Genomic DNA, 14,712 nt, shown 5'->3' with positions numbered 1-14,712 from the left:
ATTTACTGTATGCCAGGTATCAGGCGAGGCACTTCACCTAGGCTATCACAGTTTTTTACATGAATTTACTAGAGGTCACTGTAGTTTAAAGAATATAGGTCAGGTGGGTTGGGCTCTGCTTGGACAAATCACTCAACTCTTTAGAGCCCTGAAAGATGCAGGGATCAGTCGAAATAAGCTCTGGTCTATAGTTAAATCTAGTAAATACATCAAGGGACACGGATCCTTCTCAGAACAGTGTGTTTCTGCTGGAGCTCTTTTCCTTCAGGAGGACTTCCATTTAAGGTGGTGTGGTGCGCATAGTGTATTGCAGTGTTGCGTACTCTGGCTCCAGACTGCACCTGCCCAGAGGCCCAGGTACCATTTCTTCACAGAAGTGAGCCATCTACTCTAAGGGACTATTAGAGATCCTTTTCTAATTCATATACTCAAAGGGGACAACTTTTTCTAGTTTGTCCATTTAGAGGGGGTGTTTTTTTCTAATTTGTAAGCCTAAAGAGGGCATCTTTTGAGACCGCACAAAGGCGGTGGCCCTGTCTTCCAGAATATGTATCTGTGTTTGTGTACACACATTGACACACAAACTCACATGCATACATACATACACACGTGAGGGATTTTGCTAAATTTGCTTGTTTTAAACTCTTAGGCAACAGAGGAGGACTCAACCTTAATTTTTTGTTGGGTTTCTCATCGTCAATCAACAAATTTTGTGATTTTTGTAATTAATCTGTCTCCTCCTAAAATTAAATGCCTAGAATAAGATATAGTTAACACTCCTGCCAGAGACAGTATTATTTCCTGGGTGTCTCATATTTGATGCTATATTTGATAATGTTCTTGTACTTCAACGTTCAGAATTCAGTAGAGAGTCACGGACATTGTGGCATAGTTGCTGGAAATAGGAAACTGATAATTTCCTATCCTATTCACCCAAAGGATGACAACAGTCTCAGCAGGATTCCTTTGACCTCTTTTCTAAGAATTCTTGGCAGTTTAAAAACCTTAGCAAGCTGTAGATCTGTTCTACTCCAGAAGTTCTTTGAGAAGCTGATGGCGGGGAGAGGGGGTGGGGTGGCTGGAGGATGTTCTCATACAAATATTTAAGTCTATCATTTAATTCACTGAGCAAATATTTATTGAGAAGCTACTGGTGCCATCATCTCTTTAACATTTCCAAACAATAAAAGATCTCATATTCATGTATTAAAGTTCAGAGACAACAGTAGAACAGGATTGAGTATCCTCCACAGGCGGCACAGAAGACTGTGGAGAGCGTGAGATTCCGCTGCTGACGAGGTAATAACTAAGCCAAAAATGCAGTGCCGTCCCCTGGAGGTACCCACACCTGTATGCACATAAGTTCACTCACACAGGACTATTTCACCCAATTTAAAGCAATAAATATATTCTTCTTTAACTTGATCAACAATACTTTTGAATTCAGCTAGGAAAGCAATAGATTTACTTCTTTTAAAAATCTCACAGAGGAGGAGTAATCCTCAAGTCAATGACCAAGCTAACTAAATCCACTCAAACTGGCTTAATAAAAAATATTAGTTTACAAGATATATGATTAACTAAATTAAAAGAAAATAGAGGAGACAGGAAAGGATAACTGAATGAATAACAAACAAGCAGTTCTAAAGGTTATATGTACTGGCTTATCTCTATATCACACAAGTTAAACTTCTCAAGTTTTTTTGAGTTGGTTAATACTCTTGATAAATCTTTCACTGGTGCATTATTAATCTTAACCTTATTAATATTGTCTTAAAGATGAAATTCTAAGAATTATAAAACAAATTTAAACATGTACTTAAATTCAATGTGTAAAAAAGCCCTTTATAAATAAATATTTAAATGATCTTACCACTTCATCTTCCGTGTCCAATATTTCCTCTAGATCTGACTGTGAAATGTTCAGGATAGAAGCTGCCAAGGTCTGGGCTTTATGGGTTGATGTTTTATAAGCGTCCCTGTTTTTCCGCATTTTTTTAAGCTCTCTGATATGTCGCCTTATCGAATGGACATCAGTTTGTAACTCTTTGACCAAAGCCTGCAATATATTGGAAAGAATGTAGGCTCATATGGAAGTCATAAATGAAGATAAAGCAGTCATAACATAAAAATGTGAAGATACTACCAAATCATTTTTTATTAGGATTACTCTGATTTTACTTATTTTGGAACATAATGGATTGCTCTTATCATCAGTACGTAACAAAAGCTCTTTTAATTAACCATTTAAGCAATTTGCTGGATTAACCAGAACTCTCCAATCCCTCCTTCAGATTCACCAACTGATATCTTGGTTGATGAATGCCTGCAGCAGAGCACAGCTACTCCCACCAGCTGAGCTGATGCCAATTCTCAGTCTTATTTATTTCTAAATGTGTGATATTAGTTGTAACATGTTAGTTACATAATTAATTATTACATAAACTGATAAAATACAACTGCATAAAGAGAATTGTTTATATTTTATTAAAACTGAATTAGAAATGCTTTGAAAGGACTTGATAAAGAGAAGTTGAGCAGAAGTAAAATTAAATTACGTGTGGGCAAGACAATACTACAGGATTGAAAAAAATCATAAAAATCTAGGATTGCTTCACAAGAGTCTATGTTCTCCCTTTGAGAAATTAATAAATGCTAGCCCATACCATGCCTATGGGTGCATGAGAAAAGGACAGCCCTTACTCTGGATGAACAGAGCTCTGAGCCTCGGTGCCTGGCTTCGTGAGGTGACAGCAGGCTGGCCAGAGGTTTGGGCTGTTTTCAATCTTTTGCCAGCTAAAGCAACATTGCAATAAATAATGGTGTTCATATATACATTTGTGTCCCTAGGATATATCCCTAGAATTGAAATTGCTGCACCAAAGGGTGCGTATTACTGTAATTTTGAAAGCCGTTACTTAATTCTCCCCCTCTCCAAGACAGTACCAAGTTACACCTCCACGAAGAATATACGAAAGTACTTGTTTCTCCATACCATTAGCAAAACACCAATCTGGTATCTCAGTGTAGTTTATCTTTTCACTGTATTTTTAAGTTTCATTTCTCTTATTAAAAACAAAGTCAAGCATCAGCCTTAAGAGGCAATTATATTTCTTTAGTAATTTTTTTCTATTTTTATTAGTGATTTATAGGAGCTCTTTATATATTAGGGAAATTATATTTGTCTGTTGTATACTTTTAAATTTTTCATACTTTGTATTTTTCTTTTTTATTTAGGTAACATTGATTTACAACATTGTATAAATTTCACGTGTACATCATTATATTTCACCTTTTGTGTAGACTACATCGTATTTGCCACCAAATGTCTAGTTGCCATCCATCACTGTACATATGTGCCCTTTTACCCCTTTCACCCTCCTCCCACCTGCTTCCTCTCTGGTAACCACCAATCTATTCTCTGTATCTATGTGTTTGTTTATCTTCCACATATGAGTGAAATGATACACTATTTGTCTTTTTCTGTCTGACTTTGCTTAGCATAATACCCTCAAGCCCTCAAGGACCATTCATGATTTCATCTTTTTTTATGGCTGAGTAGTAGTTCATTGTGTATATGTGTATACCACATCTTTATCGTTTCATCTATTGATGGGAACTTAGGTTGTTCCCAAGTCTTGGCTATTGTGAATAAAGTTGCAATGAACAGAGAGGTACATGTATCTTTTTGAATTAGTGTTTTTGTAATCTTGGATGAATAACCAGAAGTGGAATAGCTGGATCATATGGTAGTTCTGTTTTTAATTTTTTGAGGAATCTCATACGGTTTTCCATAGTGGCTGCACTAATTTACATTCCCACCAGCAGTGTATAAGGGTTTCCTTTCCTTCACATCCTCTCCAACACTTGCTATTTCTTGTCTTTTTAATAATAGCCATTCTGATGGGTATGAGGTGATATCTCATTGGGTTTTGATTTGTATTTCCCTAATAATTAGTGATGTTAAACATTTTTTCATGTGCCTGCTGGCCGTCTGTATATCTTTGGAAAAATGTCTGTTCAGATCCTTTGACCATTTTTTAATTAAGTTGTTTTATTGTTGTTGAGTTGTTATGAGTTTTTCATATATTTTGGATATTAACCCCTTATTGGAGATATAATTTGCAAACATCTTCTCCCAATTGGTAGGTTGTCTTTTTGTTTTGTTGATGCTTTCCCTTGTCATGCAGAAGCTTTTTAGTTTGATGTACTCTCATTTGTGATTTTTCCTTTTGTTTCCCTTGCCTGAGTAGACATAGTATTCGAAGAGATACTGCTAAGACCGATGTTAAAGAGCGTATTCCTTATGTTTTCCTCCAAGAGTTTTATGGTTTCAGGTCTTAATTCAAGTCTTTAATCCATTTTGAGTTGACTTTTGTGCATGGTATAAGATAGTGGTCTACTTTCATTCTTTTGCATGTGGCTGTCCAGTTTTCCCAACACCATTTATTGAAGAGACTTTCCTTTCTCCATTGTATGTTCTTGGCTCCTTGATAATTAGCTGTCCATTGATATGGGGTTTATTTCTGGGCTTTCAATTCTGTCCCACTGATCTGTGTCTGTTTCTGTGCCAGTACCATGCTGTTTTGATTACTATAGCTTTGTAGCATATTTTGAAATCAGGGAGTGTGATACTGCCAGCTTTGTTCTTTTTTCTCAAGATTCCTTTGGCTACTTGGGGTTTTTTGTTGTTCCATACAAATTTTAGGATTCCTTGTTTTATTTCAACGAAAAATGTCATTGGCTTCTTTGAACATTTCTTGTAAGGCAGGTCTAGTAGTGGTGAACTCCCTCAGCTTTTGTTTGTCTGGGAAATCCTTTATTTCTCTCTCATATCTGAAAGACAACTTTGCTCAATAGAGTATTCGTGGCTGACAGTTTTTATCTTTCAAAGTTTTGAATGTATCTTTCCACTCTCTCTTGGCCTGTAGGGTTTTTACTGAGAAAGCTGCTAATAGCCTAATGGGTATTCCTTTGTTGTCTTTTTCTCCCTGACTTCTTTTAATATTCTCCCTTTCTCATTGATTTTTGACAGTTATCATGGGTTTTGGAGAAGGTTTTTTTGTGTTGAGACAATTGGGTGTCCAATTAGCTTTGTGGATTTGGATATTCAGTTCCTTCCCCATTTGGGAAGTTCTCAGCTGTTATTTCTTTAAATAAGCTCTCTGCTCCCTCCTCTCCCTCTTCTCCTTCTGAGATACCCATTACTCTTATGTTGCCCTTTCTAATGGAGTGAGATAATTCTCGTAAAATTTCTACATTTTTTAAAAGTCTTAGCTCTCTCTCCTCTTCTACCTGAACCGTTTCTGTTTTTATCTTTGAGCTCACTATTCTCTCTTCCATATCATCTGCTCTATTTCCAATGCTTTCTAATGTATTCTTCATCTCATTTATTGAGTTCTTCAGTTCCAGAATTTTTAAGTTCTTTTTTAAAGTTTCAATCTCTTTGGTAAAGTATTCCTTCTGTTCACTGATTTTATTCCTGAGCTCACTGAACTGCCTTTCTGAGGTTCTTGTAGCTTGTTGAGTTCCTTCATAACAGCTATTTTGAATTTTTAATCAGTTAGATCACAATCTTCCATGACTTTATGTATGTTTTCTGGAGAACTGTTTTCTTGCTGTAATGCCATGGTACCGTGGCTTTTTGTGGTGCTTGCTGTTACTCCTCTGCTGGCACATTTGTTGCAGCAAACATGTATTTTATTTTGGTATAGCTTTGTTTTGATTCAAACTTTTCAACCTCTTAGAGACTAGAAGCTTTTCTTTTGTTTTTCAGTGGGTGGCACTATAGTGGTAGTTTTCAGTTTCTCTTACCTGAGCTGCCTCCAGCTATATTTGAGGATCTGCACTGTTCCACTCTCCACCACCTTGATTTGTGGTGTCGCCAGTACTCTCAGTTGTGGCTGTCTGTGCTTCTGGGGGTCACGGATGCCTTGCTGTTGCTGCCTTTGCTGCTGGGGGCACAGGGATGGCTGGTGTCTCAGCCACATCCAGGATCACCTGGGTCAGAAGTTCCACCTCCATGGTAGAGGGAGGGTTAGGGTTGTGGAGGAAACCTGGTACTTGGGGCGCCATCTCAGCTGTTGCCTGTTACCTTGTGGTCACAGGTGTCACTACAGTAGGGATGCAGGACTCCTCTGTGCACCTCTGCTGCTACCAAGCTCCAAGCTGAGTCCAGGGGCCCGGGATCACAGGGCTCTGCCTTTGCTACTGCTCTGCTTCCTGTGGCCACACATGCTGCCACAGCTGGCTGGCTGGAGTTGAACATGTGCCTCTGCTGTTTCCCCCACTTAACCTCCTCTGTGTGCTCCAATTCACCCACCTTTGTACGTACCAATGTGTGTATCTTTCTGGTGTTCTGGTGTGTTGTGCAATGTAGCCTTTGTTGGGTTATGGATGTTTTACCTGCGTAGATTGAAGGGAAGAGACAAGAGGATCCTCCTCTGCCACGATGATGATGATGATGTCTGTATTTTTCTTTTGACAGTAATTATAGTGTTTTACGCCATTGAAAAAATATTTTTAATTTTCTATGTACTCAATGAATCTTTTCCTTTCGCATTTTTTAATTTAGTGTGTTACTTTAAAAAGCATTCTCCATAATGAGATATATATAAATGTATTTTCAAACCATGATTTTTTCTGCTACTTTTAAGTTTTTGTTTTTCAGTTTTAAATGCTTTATCCATTTGCAATCATATAGAAAATTATTACACAAAATCATACGAAGTTGTCCCCTCACCACCTATTGAATAGGCCATCTTTTCCCCACTGATCTCATATGTGCTTAGGTCAGTTTCTGGACTTTCCATTCTGTTCCATTTCTCTTTTCATTAGTGAAGCTTTATATTTTAACTAGTGAGGCTTTATAATAAATGTTAACACTTGGTAGAGCTATCTCCCTCTTATTACCCTTCTTTTCAGATTTTTCTTGGTAATTCTTGCTTGTTTGGTTTTCCATATAAACTTCAGATTGAGCTTGTCTAGATTCCCTCCCCCTATAAAAATCTTACTGGTAATTTTCTTTGAATGATGTTCAATTTTATTTGGATCATGTTAACATTTCAGGATGTTGAGTCTTCATAATCAAAGACCATGGTGTTCCCTTCCAGTTGTTTAAGTCTTTGTGTTTCTGAGGATCACCTTTAAGTTTTCTCTTTATAAACCTAGTTTATTCCTGGGCATTTACCTTTTGTTCCTGCGTCTAATACTGGTTACTTGTATACATAAAGATTGTTGGTATAGATTTAGCTTACTGAAATATCTTATTTGTCATAGGAGTTTTTCAGCTGATTCCTTGTTAGTTTCCAGGAATTAGATCAAATCTGGAAATGTTGATAATTTTATCTTTTATTTTCCAATTTTATACCTTTAATTTCTTTCTTTTGTTATTGTATGGGATATTAAGCTCCTCCCGAACAATATGAAATAGTAATTTTAATATATATACTTTTTTTTTTAAAGATTTTATTTTTTCCTTTTTCTCCCCAAAGCCCCCAGTACATAGTTGTATATTCTTCGTTGTGGGTTCCTCTAGTTGTGGTATGTGGGACGCTGCCTCAGCGTGGTTTGATGAGCAGTGCCATGTCCGCGCCCAGGATTCGAACCAACGAAACACTGGGCCGCCTGCAGTGGAGCGCGCGAACTTAACCACTCGGCCACAGGGCCAGCCCCATGAAATAGTAATTTTGATGGGCATACTTGACTTGTTCCTGATTTTAGTGGGATTCCTTCTACTTCCTAGGAAATACTATGCCGGCCTTAGAATTAAGGGCCATATTTGAATACATTAAGAAATGTATTTTAATATATTAATATATAATATATAGTTTAACATAGCTATCTATTCATTTTATTTCTATTTCTTACAAAAATGGATGCCAAATCATCTTAAATCCATTCTAGCATCCATATAAATTATAATATGATTTTTCATCATAAATCTACTAATAGAATTAATAGCTTGGGGTTTTTTGTGTGTGAGGAAGATTGGCTCTGACATAACATCTGCTGCCAATCTTCCTCTTTTTGCTTGAGGAAGATTGTCGCTGAGCTAACATCTGTGTCAATCTTCCTCTATTTTATGTGGGATGCTGCCACAGTGTGGCTTGACAAGTGGTGCCAGGTCCATGCTTGGGATCTGAACCCACAAATCTTGGGTATATTATTTTTTGATGTTCTTTTGAATTCTATTTGCTAGTATTTTATCTAGGACTTCTGCATTAATATGAGATTGATTCATTTTAGTTTTGTGCCAACTTCCAAAAAAATTTGGAAGGCATCCCTATGTTCATTGCAGCATTATTCACAATAGCCAAGATGTGGAAGCAACCCAAATGCTCTTCTACAGATGATTGGATAAAGAAGATGTGGTGTATGTATATACAATGGAATACTACTCAGCCATAAAAAAGACAAAATCGTCCCATTTGCAACAACATGGATGGACCTTGAGGGTATGATGTTAAGCGAAATAAGCCAGACAAAGACAAATACTGCATGATTTCACTCATTTGTGAAGACAAGAAATACATGGATAAAAAGAACAGATTAGTAGTCACCTGAGGGGAAGGGGGTTGGGGGGTATGGTGACATACCAAAATTAGACTACTGGGGGTAAGCATGATGAAGTGGATTCAGAAATTGATAAATAACAATGTACACCCAAAATTACACAATTTTATAAAGCATTATGATGTCAATAAAATTACTTGAAAAACAAAAAGGTAAGTATATCAGCAAAACAGCATGTCATTATACCTGAGTCAACTCATGTCCACAAAAATTATTGAGAAGACAATAATGTCTATTTTAATCAGTAACAAAATGGTCAACAATTGAAAACAACTTGGAAGGTATCTTTCTCTTGCCATGTTCTGCAGTAGTTTTAATGAGATTGAATTTATCTGCTCTTTACTGACGTGGGAGCACTTGTCTGAATTTGGCCTAGTATTTATTGCAGGGGATGGAAACTTTTTGACAATTTCTTTTAATTTTCTATTTGTTCTGGAGGGAGTTTTGGTACATTATATTTTCCTAGAAAATTATCCATTTCTTCCAGGCTTTCAAATTTATTTGCAGAGAGTTGAGCTAAGCTGTCTGTCATACTTTTTTTTTTCTGTATCTATGGTTATTGTCACTTTTCACTGTTATTTTGTATAGTTATGGTTTCTCTTTTTCTTAATTAGGTAAGCTAAAGGTTCATCTATTCTATTGATTTTTCCCCAAAAAACAACTCTGTGTTTTCATTTATTAATTTTACATTTTTAATGTGTTAAATTCTATTTCAAGCTTTAGATTCTAGTTATTTAATTCTTGAACTGAATGTTTATCACTTCTTGTTTATTAATATAAACATAGAAGGCTATATATATTTTTTTTTGAGCACTGATTTAGCTATATCTATAAGTTCTGATAATTCTAGAACATTATTCTTTTAGGGATATTCTACAATTTGTTCACATTCTCTTCTTTACCCAAGAACTTAAAAAAAAAAATTTAGGTGGTAGTGACCTCCGTTTTCTGGTTTTACAATTAATTGTAGTTTTATTGCATTATTCTCAAAGAAGGTTATATACACCATTTCTACTTTTCAGAATTAATTGAGGTTTTCTTTGTGGTGCGTCTTGGGTTGGATGACCTGGAAACAGATCTGAGACGGAGATTTGTGTGCAGGAGCTTTATGGGGAAGTACACTTAGAAACAACTCCTATAGGAAACTGAGGGAGGCAGGACTGGGCAGAGGGAAATGCTGAACGGCACTGCAGTTCCAACGGAGGCTTCGTGCCATCTTGCAGGGAGCTCTGGGGCTGAGATGCCTTTCGGAGTTTCTCATCTCTGCTTTTTCCCCCCGATACATGACATGAACTTTTTACTTGGTTGTTCTTTATTGTTTTGAGTCCGGAAACTTTACTAGAACATATCCAGGGTATGAAATATTAAATCAATTTCCCCTGGTTCATGTTATGTTCTTAGAAGTCATTTGTTGGATTATAGCTTCAATATTGTTCTGTTCCATTATTTTAGTTTTCTTCTTTGAAGACTTCAGTTATGCATACGTTGAATCTCTGTCACTTGCTTCATAAATCCTTTTTTCCTCAATATGTCATTTTTTTTTAAGATTGGCACCTGAGCTAACATCTGTTGCCACTTTTTTTTCTTCTTCTTCCCAAAGCTCCCCAGTACATAGCTGTATATTTTAGTTGCAGGTCCTTCTCGTTCTGCTGTGTGGGATGCCACTTCAGCATGGCTTGATGAGTGGTGCTAGGTCTGCGTCCAGGATCCAAACCAGTGAGACCCTGGGCTGCCAGAGTGGAACATGCAAACTTAAAACCACTTGGCCATTGCGCCAGCCCCCTCAATATGTTTTTTTTTTAATTGAGGCATAATTAGAATGAACTAACTAACACATTTTAAGTGTTAGTTTAATGAGCTTTGATGGTGTATGTATCCATGTAGCCACCACCCTGCTCAAGATATAAAACATCTTCGTACTCCAGAAATTGGCCTGATGCCTCTTTCTAAGCAATTCCTCCCACACTTAGACAGCACTGTTCTGATTTTATCATCTTAGCTTAATTTTGCCTGTTCTAGAATGTCACATAAATGGAATAATACACTACATACTCTTTCATGTCTGACTCTTTTGCTCAACATGATTTAAATTAAATATCCATCCCCATTTGTTTTGTGTATCTACAATTTGTTATTTTTCCTTTAGTTTACATTAAATGCAATAAGTTCAACATATTTATACACACATTCATATGAAACTAGTAATATATATATATTTTTTTGAGATAATTTTATTTATTTCTACTTCTTTGCTTTGTGCGCCAACTTGCTTTCATCTATTCCTATGTCTCACCATATTTTCCCTAAATTCTTACACCTATTTCCTCCTTAAACACATGCTTTTTAGAGGAAATTATTTCATTAATATTTTTAATTCATACTACAATATTTTCATCTGCTCTGTAGTAATTTATCTGTGGTGAGATTTCTTTTCTTGCCATTTACTTTTCCTGTTTCTTTCCTCCATTCTTACTCTAGTACATTTGTATAGATATTGTGTTGGTTCATATTTCAGGACTTCCAAGTCTTATTTAAGAAATACATTTCATAAGACTGTAGCTACCATAGATAGTGATTCCTCTGATGGATCTGGGCAAAGTAAATTGAAAACCTCTGGAAAGTATCCATCATTCTAGTCGCCATTAAGAACATTTATGGGGGCTAGCCCCGTGGCTGAGTGGTTAAGTTCGCGCGCTCCGCTGCAGTGGCCGAGGGTTCGGATCCTGGGCGCGAACATGGCACCACTTGTCAGGCCACGTTGAGGCGGCGTCCTACATCCCACAACTAGAAGGACCTGCAACTAAGATATACAACTGCGTACGGCCGGGGTTTGGGTAGATAAAGCAGAAAAAAAAAAAAGAACATTTATGATTCATGGGAAGAAGTCAAAATATCAACAGTAACAGGAGTTTGGAAGAAGTTGATTCCAACCGTCATGGATGACTTGGAGGGGTTCAAGACTTCATTGGAGGAAGCAACTGCAGATGTGGTGGGAATAACAAGAGAACTAGAATTAGAAGTGGAGCCTGAAGATGTGACTCAATTGTTGCAATCTCATGATCACTTTAATGGATGGGGAGTTACTTCATACGGATGAGCAAAAAAAGTGGTTTCTTGAGATGGAATCTACTCCTGGTGAAGATGCTGTGAAGATTGTTGAAATGACAACAAAAGATTTAGAATTTACATGAACTTAGTTGATAAAGCAGCAGCAGGGTTTGAGAGGCTTGACTCCAATTTTGGAAGAAGATCTACTGTGGGTGAAATGCTATCAAACAGCATCCATCACGTACTATGGAGAAATCGTTCATCAAAGGAAGAGTCAATCAATGCACCACATTTCATTGTTGTCTTAAGAAACTGCCACAGTCAACCCAACCTTCAGCAACCACCACCCTGATCAGTCAGAAGCCATCAACACAGAGTCAAGACCCTCTACCAGCAAAAAGATTATGACCCGCTGAAGGCTCAGGTGATGGTTAGCACTTTTTAGCAATAAAGTATTTTTTAATTAAGGTATATACATTGGTTGTTTTTAGATATAATGCTTCTGCACACTTAATAGACTACAGTATAGTGTAAATATAACTTTTATATGCACTTAGAAACCTAAATATTTGTGTGACTTGCTTTATTGTGATATTCACTTTATTGTGGTGGTCTGAAACCAAAGCCACAATATCTCCAAGATATGCCTGTATTAGAAACTTCTAGAACTTTCCCCTAAATCTTGCACCACAAACAACAGACAAAAATGTTTCATCCTCGACATTCTTTCCAACATTTGCTGGTTTACACGTCTTTTTTTGAATTTATTTCTAAGACTTTTACTTTTTGATGCTATTGTAAGTTGAAAGTTTTAATTTTATTGTCCAATTGTTTACTGCTAATATATTAAAAAATTCTGATTTTTATTCTTTGACCTTATAGTCTATGAAATGGCTAAACTCTCTTGTTATTATTAGTAATTATTCTATAAATCTTTAGGATTTTCTATGTAAAGAATCACGTCTCATCAGAGAAATGTAAATTAAAACCACAATGAGGTATCACCTCACACCCATTAGGATAGCTGCCATCAAAAAAATAGAAAATAACAAGTGTTGGTGAGGATGTGGAGAAATTGAAACCCTTTCACACTGTTGATAGGATTGTAAAATGGTGCAACTTCTATGAAAAACAGTATAGTTAAGAAGAGAACCACTATATGATCCAGCAATTCCACTTTGGGGTATGACCAAAAGAACTGAAAGCAGGGTCTCAAAGAGACATTTGCACACTCATATTCACAGCAGCATTATTCACAAAAGCCAAGAGGTGGAAGCAACCCAAAAGTCCACTGACAGGTAAATGGATAAATGAAACGTGATATAATATTACATACAATGGAAAATTACTCAGCTTTAAAAAGGAAGGAAATCCCATTACCTGTTACAAAGTGGATGAAACTTGAGGACATTACGCTAAGTGAAATAAATCAGTCACAAAAAACCAAACACTGTATAATTCTACTTATATGAGGTATCTAAAGCAGTCACATTCATAGAAATAGAAAGTGAATAGTGGTTACCAGGGCTGGGGGGAGGGGAAAAAGGAGAGTTATTATGTAACAAGTATAGAGTTTCAGATTTGCAAGATGAAAAAGTTCTGGAAGTCTATTTCACAACAATGTGAATATACTTAACACTACTGAAGTGTACACTTAAAAATGGTTAAGATGGGGGCCGGCCCCTTGGCCCAGCGGTTAAGTTCGAGCGCTCTGCTTCGGCAGCCCAGGGTTTCGATGGTTCAGATCCCAGGCGTGGACATGGTACTGCTCGTCAGGCCATGTTGAGGCAGCGTCCCACATGCCACAACTAGAAGGATCCACAACTAAAAGTATACAACTGTGTACTCGGGGGCTTTGGGGAGAAAAAGGAAAAATAAAATCTTTTTTAAAAAAAATGGTTAAGATGGCAAATTTTATGTTATATTTTTCACCAAAAAAAGAAAAACCTCATCTGCAAATAGAAACAGATTACTATTCCTTACCAATCTTTCTATCTTTTTGCATCCTTTTTCTTGATGTATCGCACTGGAATGTTGAGTAGAAGCAGTGAGGGAACAACTTTGCCTTGCTCCTAGTCTTAAGGAGAAAGAGTTTAAATATTTCACATGAGCTATGATGTTAGCTGTGGGTTTTTTTGTAGATGCCCTTTAACAGATTAAGCAAGTTGTTTTCTACACTTAATTTTCTGGGTTTTGTGGATGTTACCATAATTGGGTGTTGCATTTTGTCAAATGATTTTAGGAGGACATTTTTTGAAATTCCCTTTTGTTCTATGAATAGGGTGTACTACATTGATTGATTTTTTAAATTGTTGAATCAATCTTTCATTCCTAGGATAATAGCAATTTATTCATGAAGTAAAATCCTTTTCATATAATGGTGGATTTGACTTATGATAATACAGTTGAGGATTTTTGCATCTATGTTCATGGTGAAATGTTGGCCTGTAATTCTGTTTTCATAATGCCTTTGTCAGGTTTTGGTTTCAGGGCTATGATGGCCACATAAAATGATTTGGGAAGTATTTTCTCTGCTTTTATTTTCTAAAAATGTTTCTGCAAGATGGTGTTATATTTTTCCTCAAATGTTTGATGGAATTGATGAGTGAAACCGTCTGGATCTGGAAAGAGCATGTGTGTTTTTGTGAGTGAAGATTTTAGATATTTTTTTTTTAAAGATTTTATTTTTCCTTTTTCTCCCCAAAGCCCCCCAGTACATAGTTGTATATTTTTAGTTGTGGGTCCTTCTAGTTGTGGCATGTGGGATGCCACCCCAGCATGGCTTGACGACTGGTGCCATGTCTGCACTCAGGATCAGAACCGGCAAAACCCTGGGCCGCCGAAGCAGAGTGCTCTAACTTAACCACTCGGCCACGGTGCTGGCCCCCGTTTTAGATTTTTTAAAAGTCCAATTTCTTTAGTTAATAAAGAGCTACTCAGATTTTCAGTTTCATCTTTTATCAGTTTTTGTGATGAAAAGAGGCAATTCTGGATGGTCCTGGTAACTCATTTTCTTTCTCCTCTTGCTAGTTTAGCAGGGAGATGACTCAACTACAGAGTCAGTTTGAGGAAAGAGCAAGGCCTTTAGCT

At 36.8% G+C, this 14,712-nt stretch overlaps 1 protein-coding gene across 13 annotated transcripts in view; it reads right to left on the bottom strand.

The window, feature by feature from the left end:
* Positions 1–14,712, bottom strand: part of CNTLN (centlein) — a 332,812-nt gene that overhangs the window by 30,054 nt on the left and 288,046 nt on the right. For 12 of the 13 annotated variants that reach the window (XR_011497243.1, XM_070495470.1, XM_070495472.1 and 9 more), the window contains one exon: positions 1,874–2,059. Coding sequence is in view for 12 of the 13 variants with exons in the window: in XM_070495470.1 (XP_070351571.1) it covers positions 1,874–2,059 (186 nt within the window). In the remaining variant the exon portion in view is untranslated. Of the gene's footprint in view, positions 1–1,873; positions 2,060–13,259; positions 13,476–13,605; positions 13,700–14,712 lie in introns of those variants that run through there. The other variant, XM_070495471.1, reaches the window with a different exon arrangement.

Source organism: Equus asinus, chromosome 23 (assembly GCF_041296235.1).
Source record: "Equus asinus isolate D_3611 breed Donkey chromosome 23, EquAss-T2T_v2, whole genome shotgun sequence".
Classification (NCBI taxonomy): domain Eukaryota; kingdom Metazoa; phylum Chordata; class Mammalia; order Perissodactyla; family Equidae; genus Equus; species Equus asinus.
This window is presented reverse-complemented; position numbering and strand designations above follow the sequence as displayed.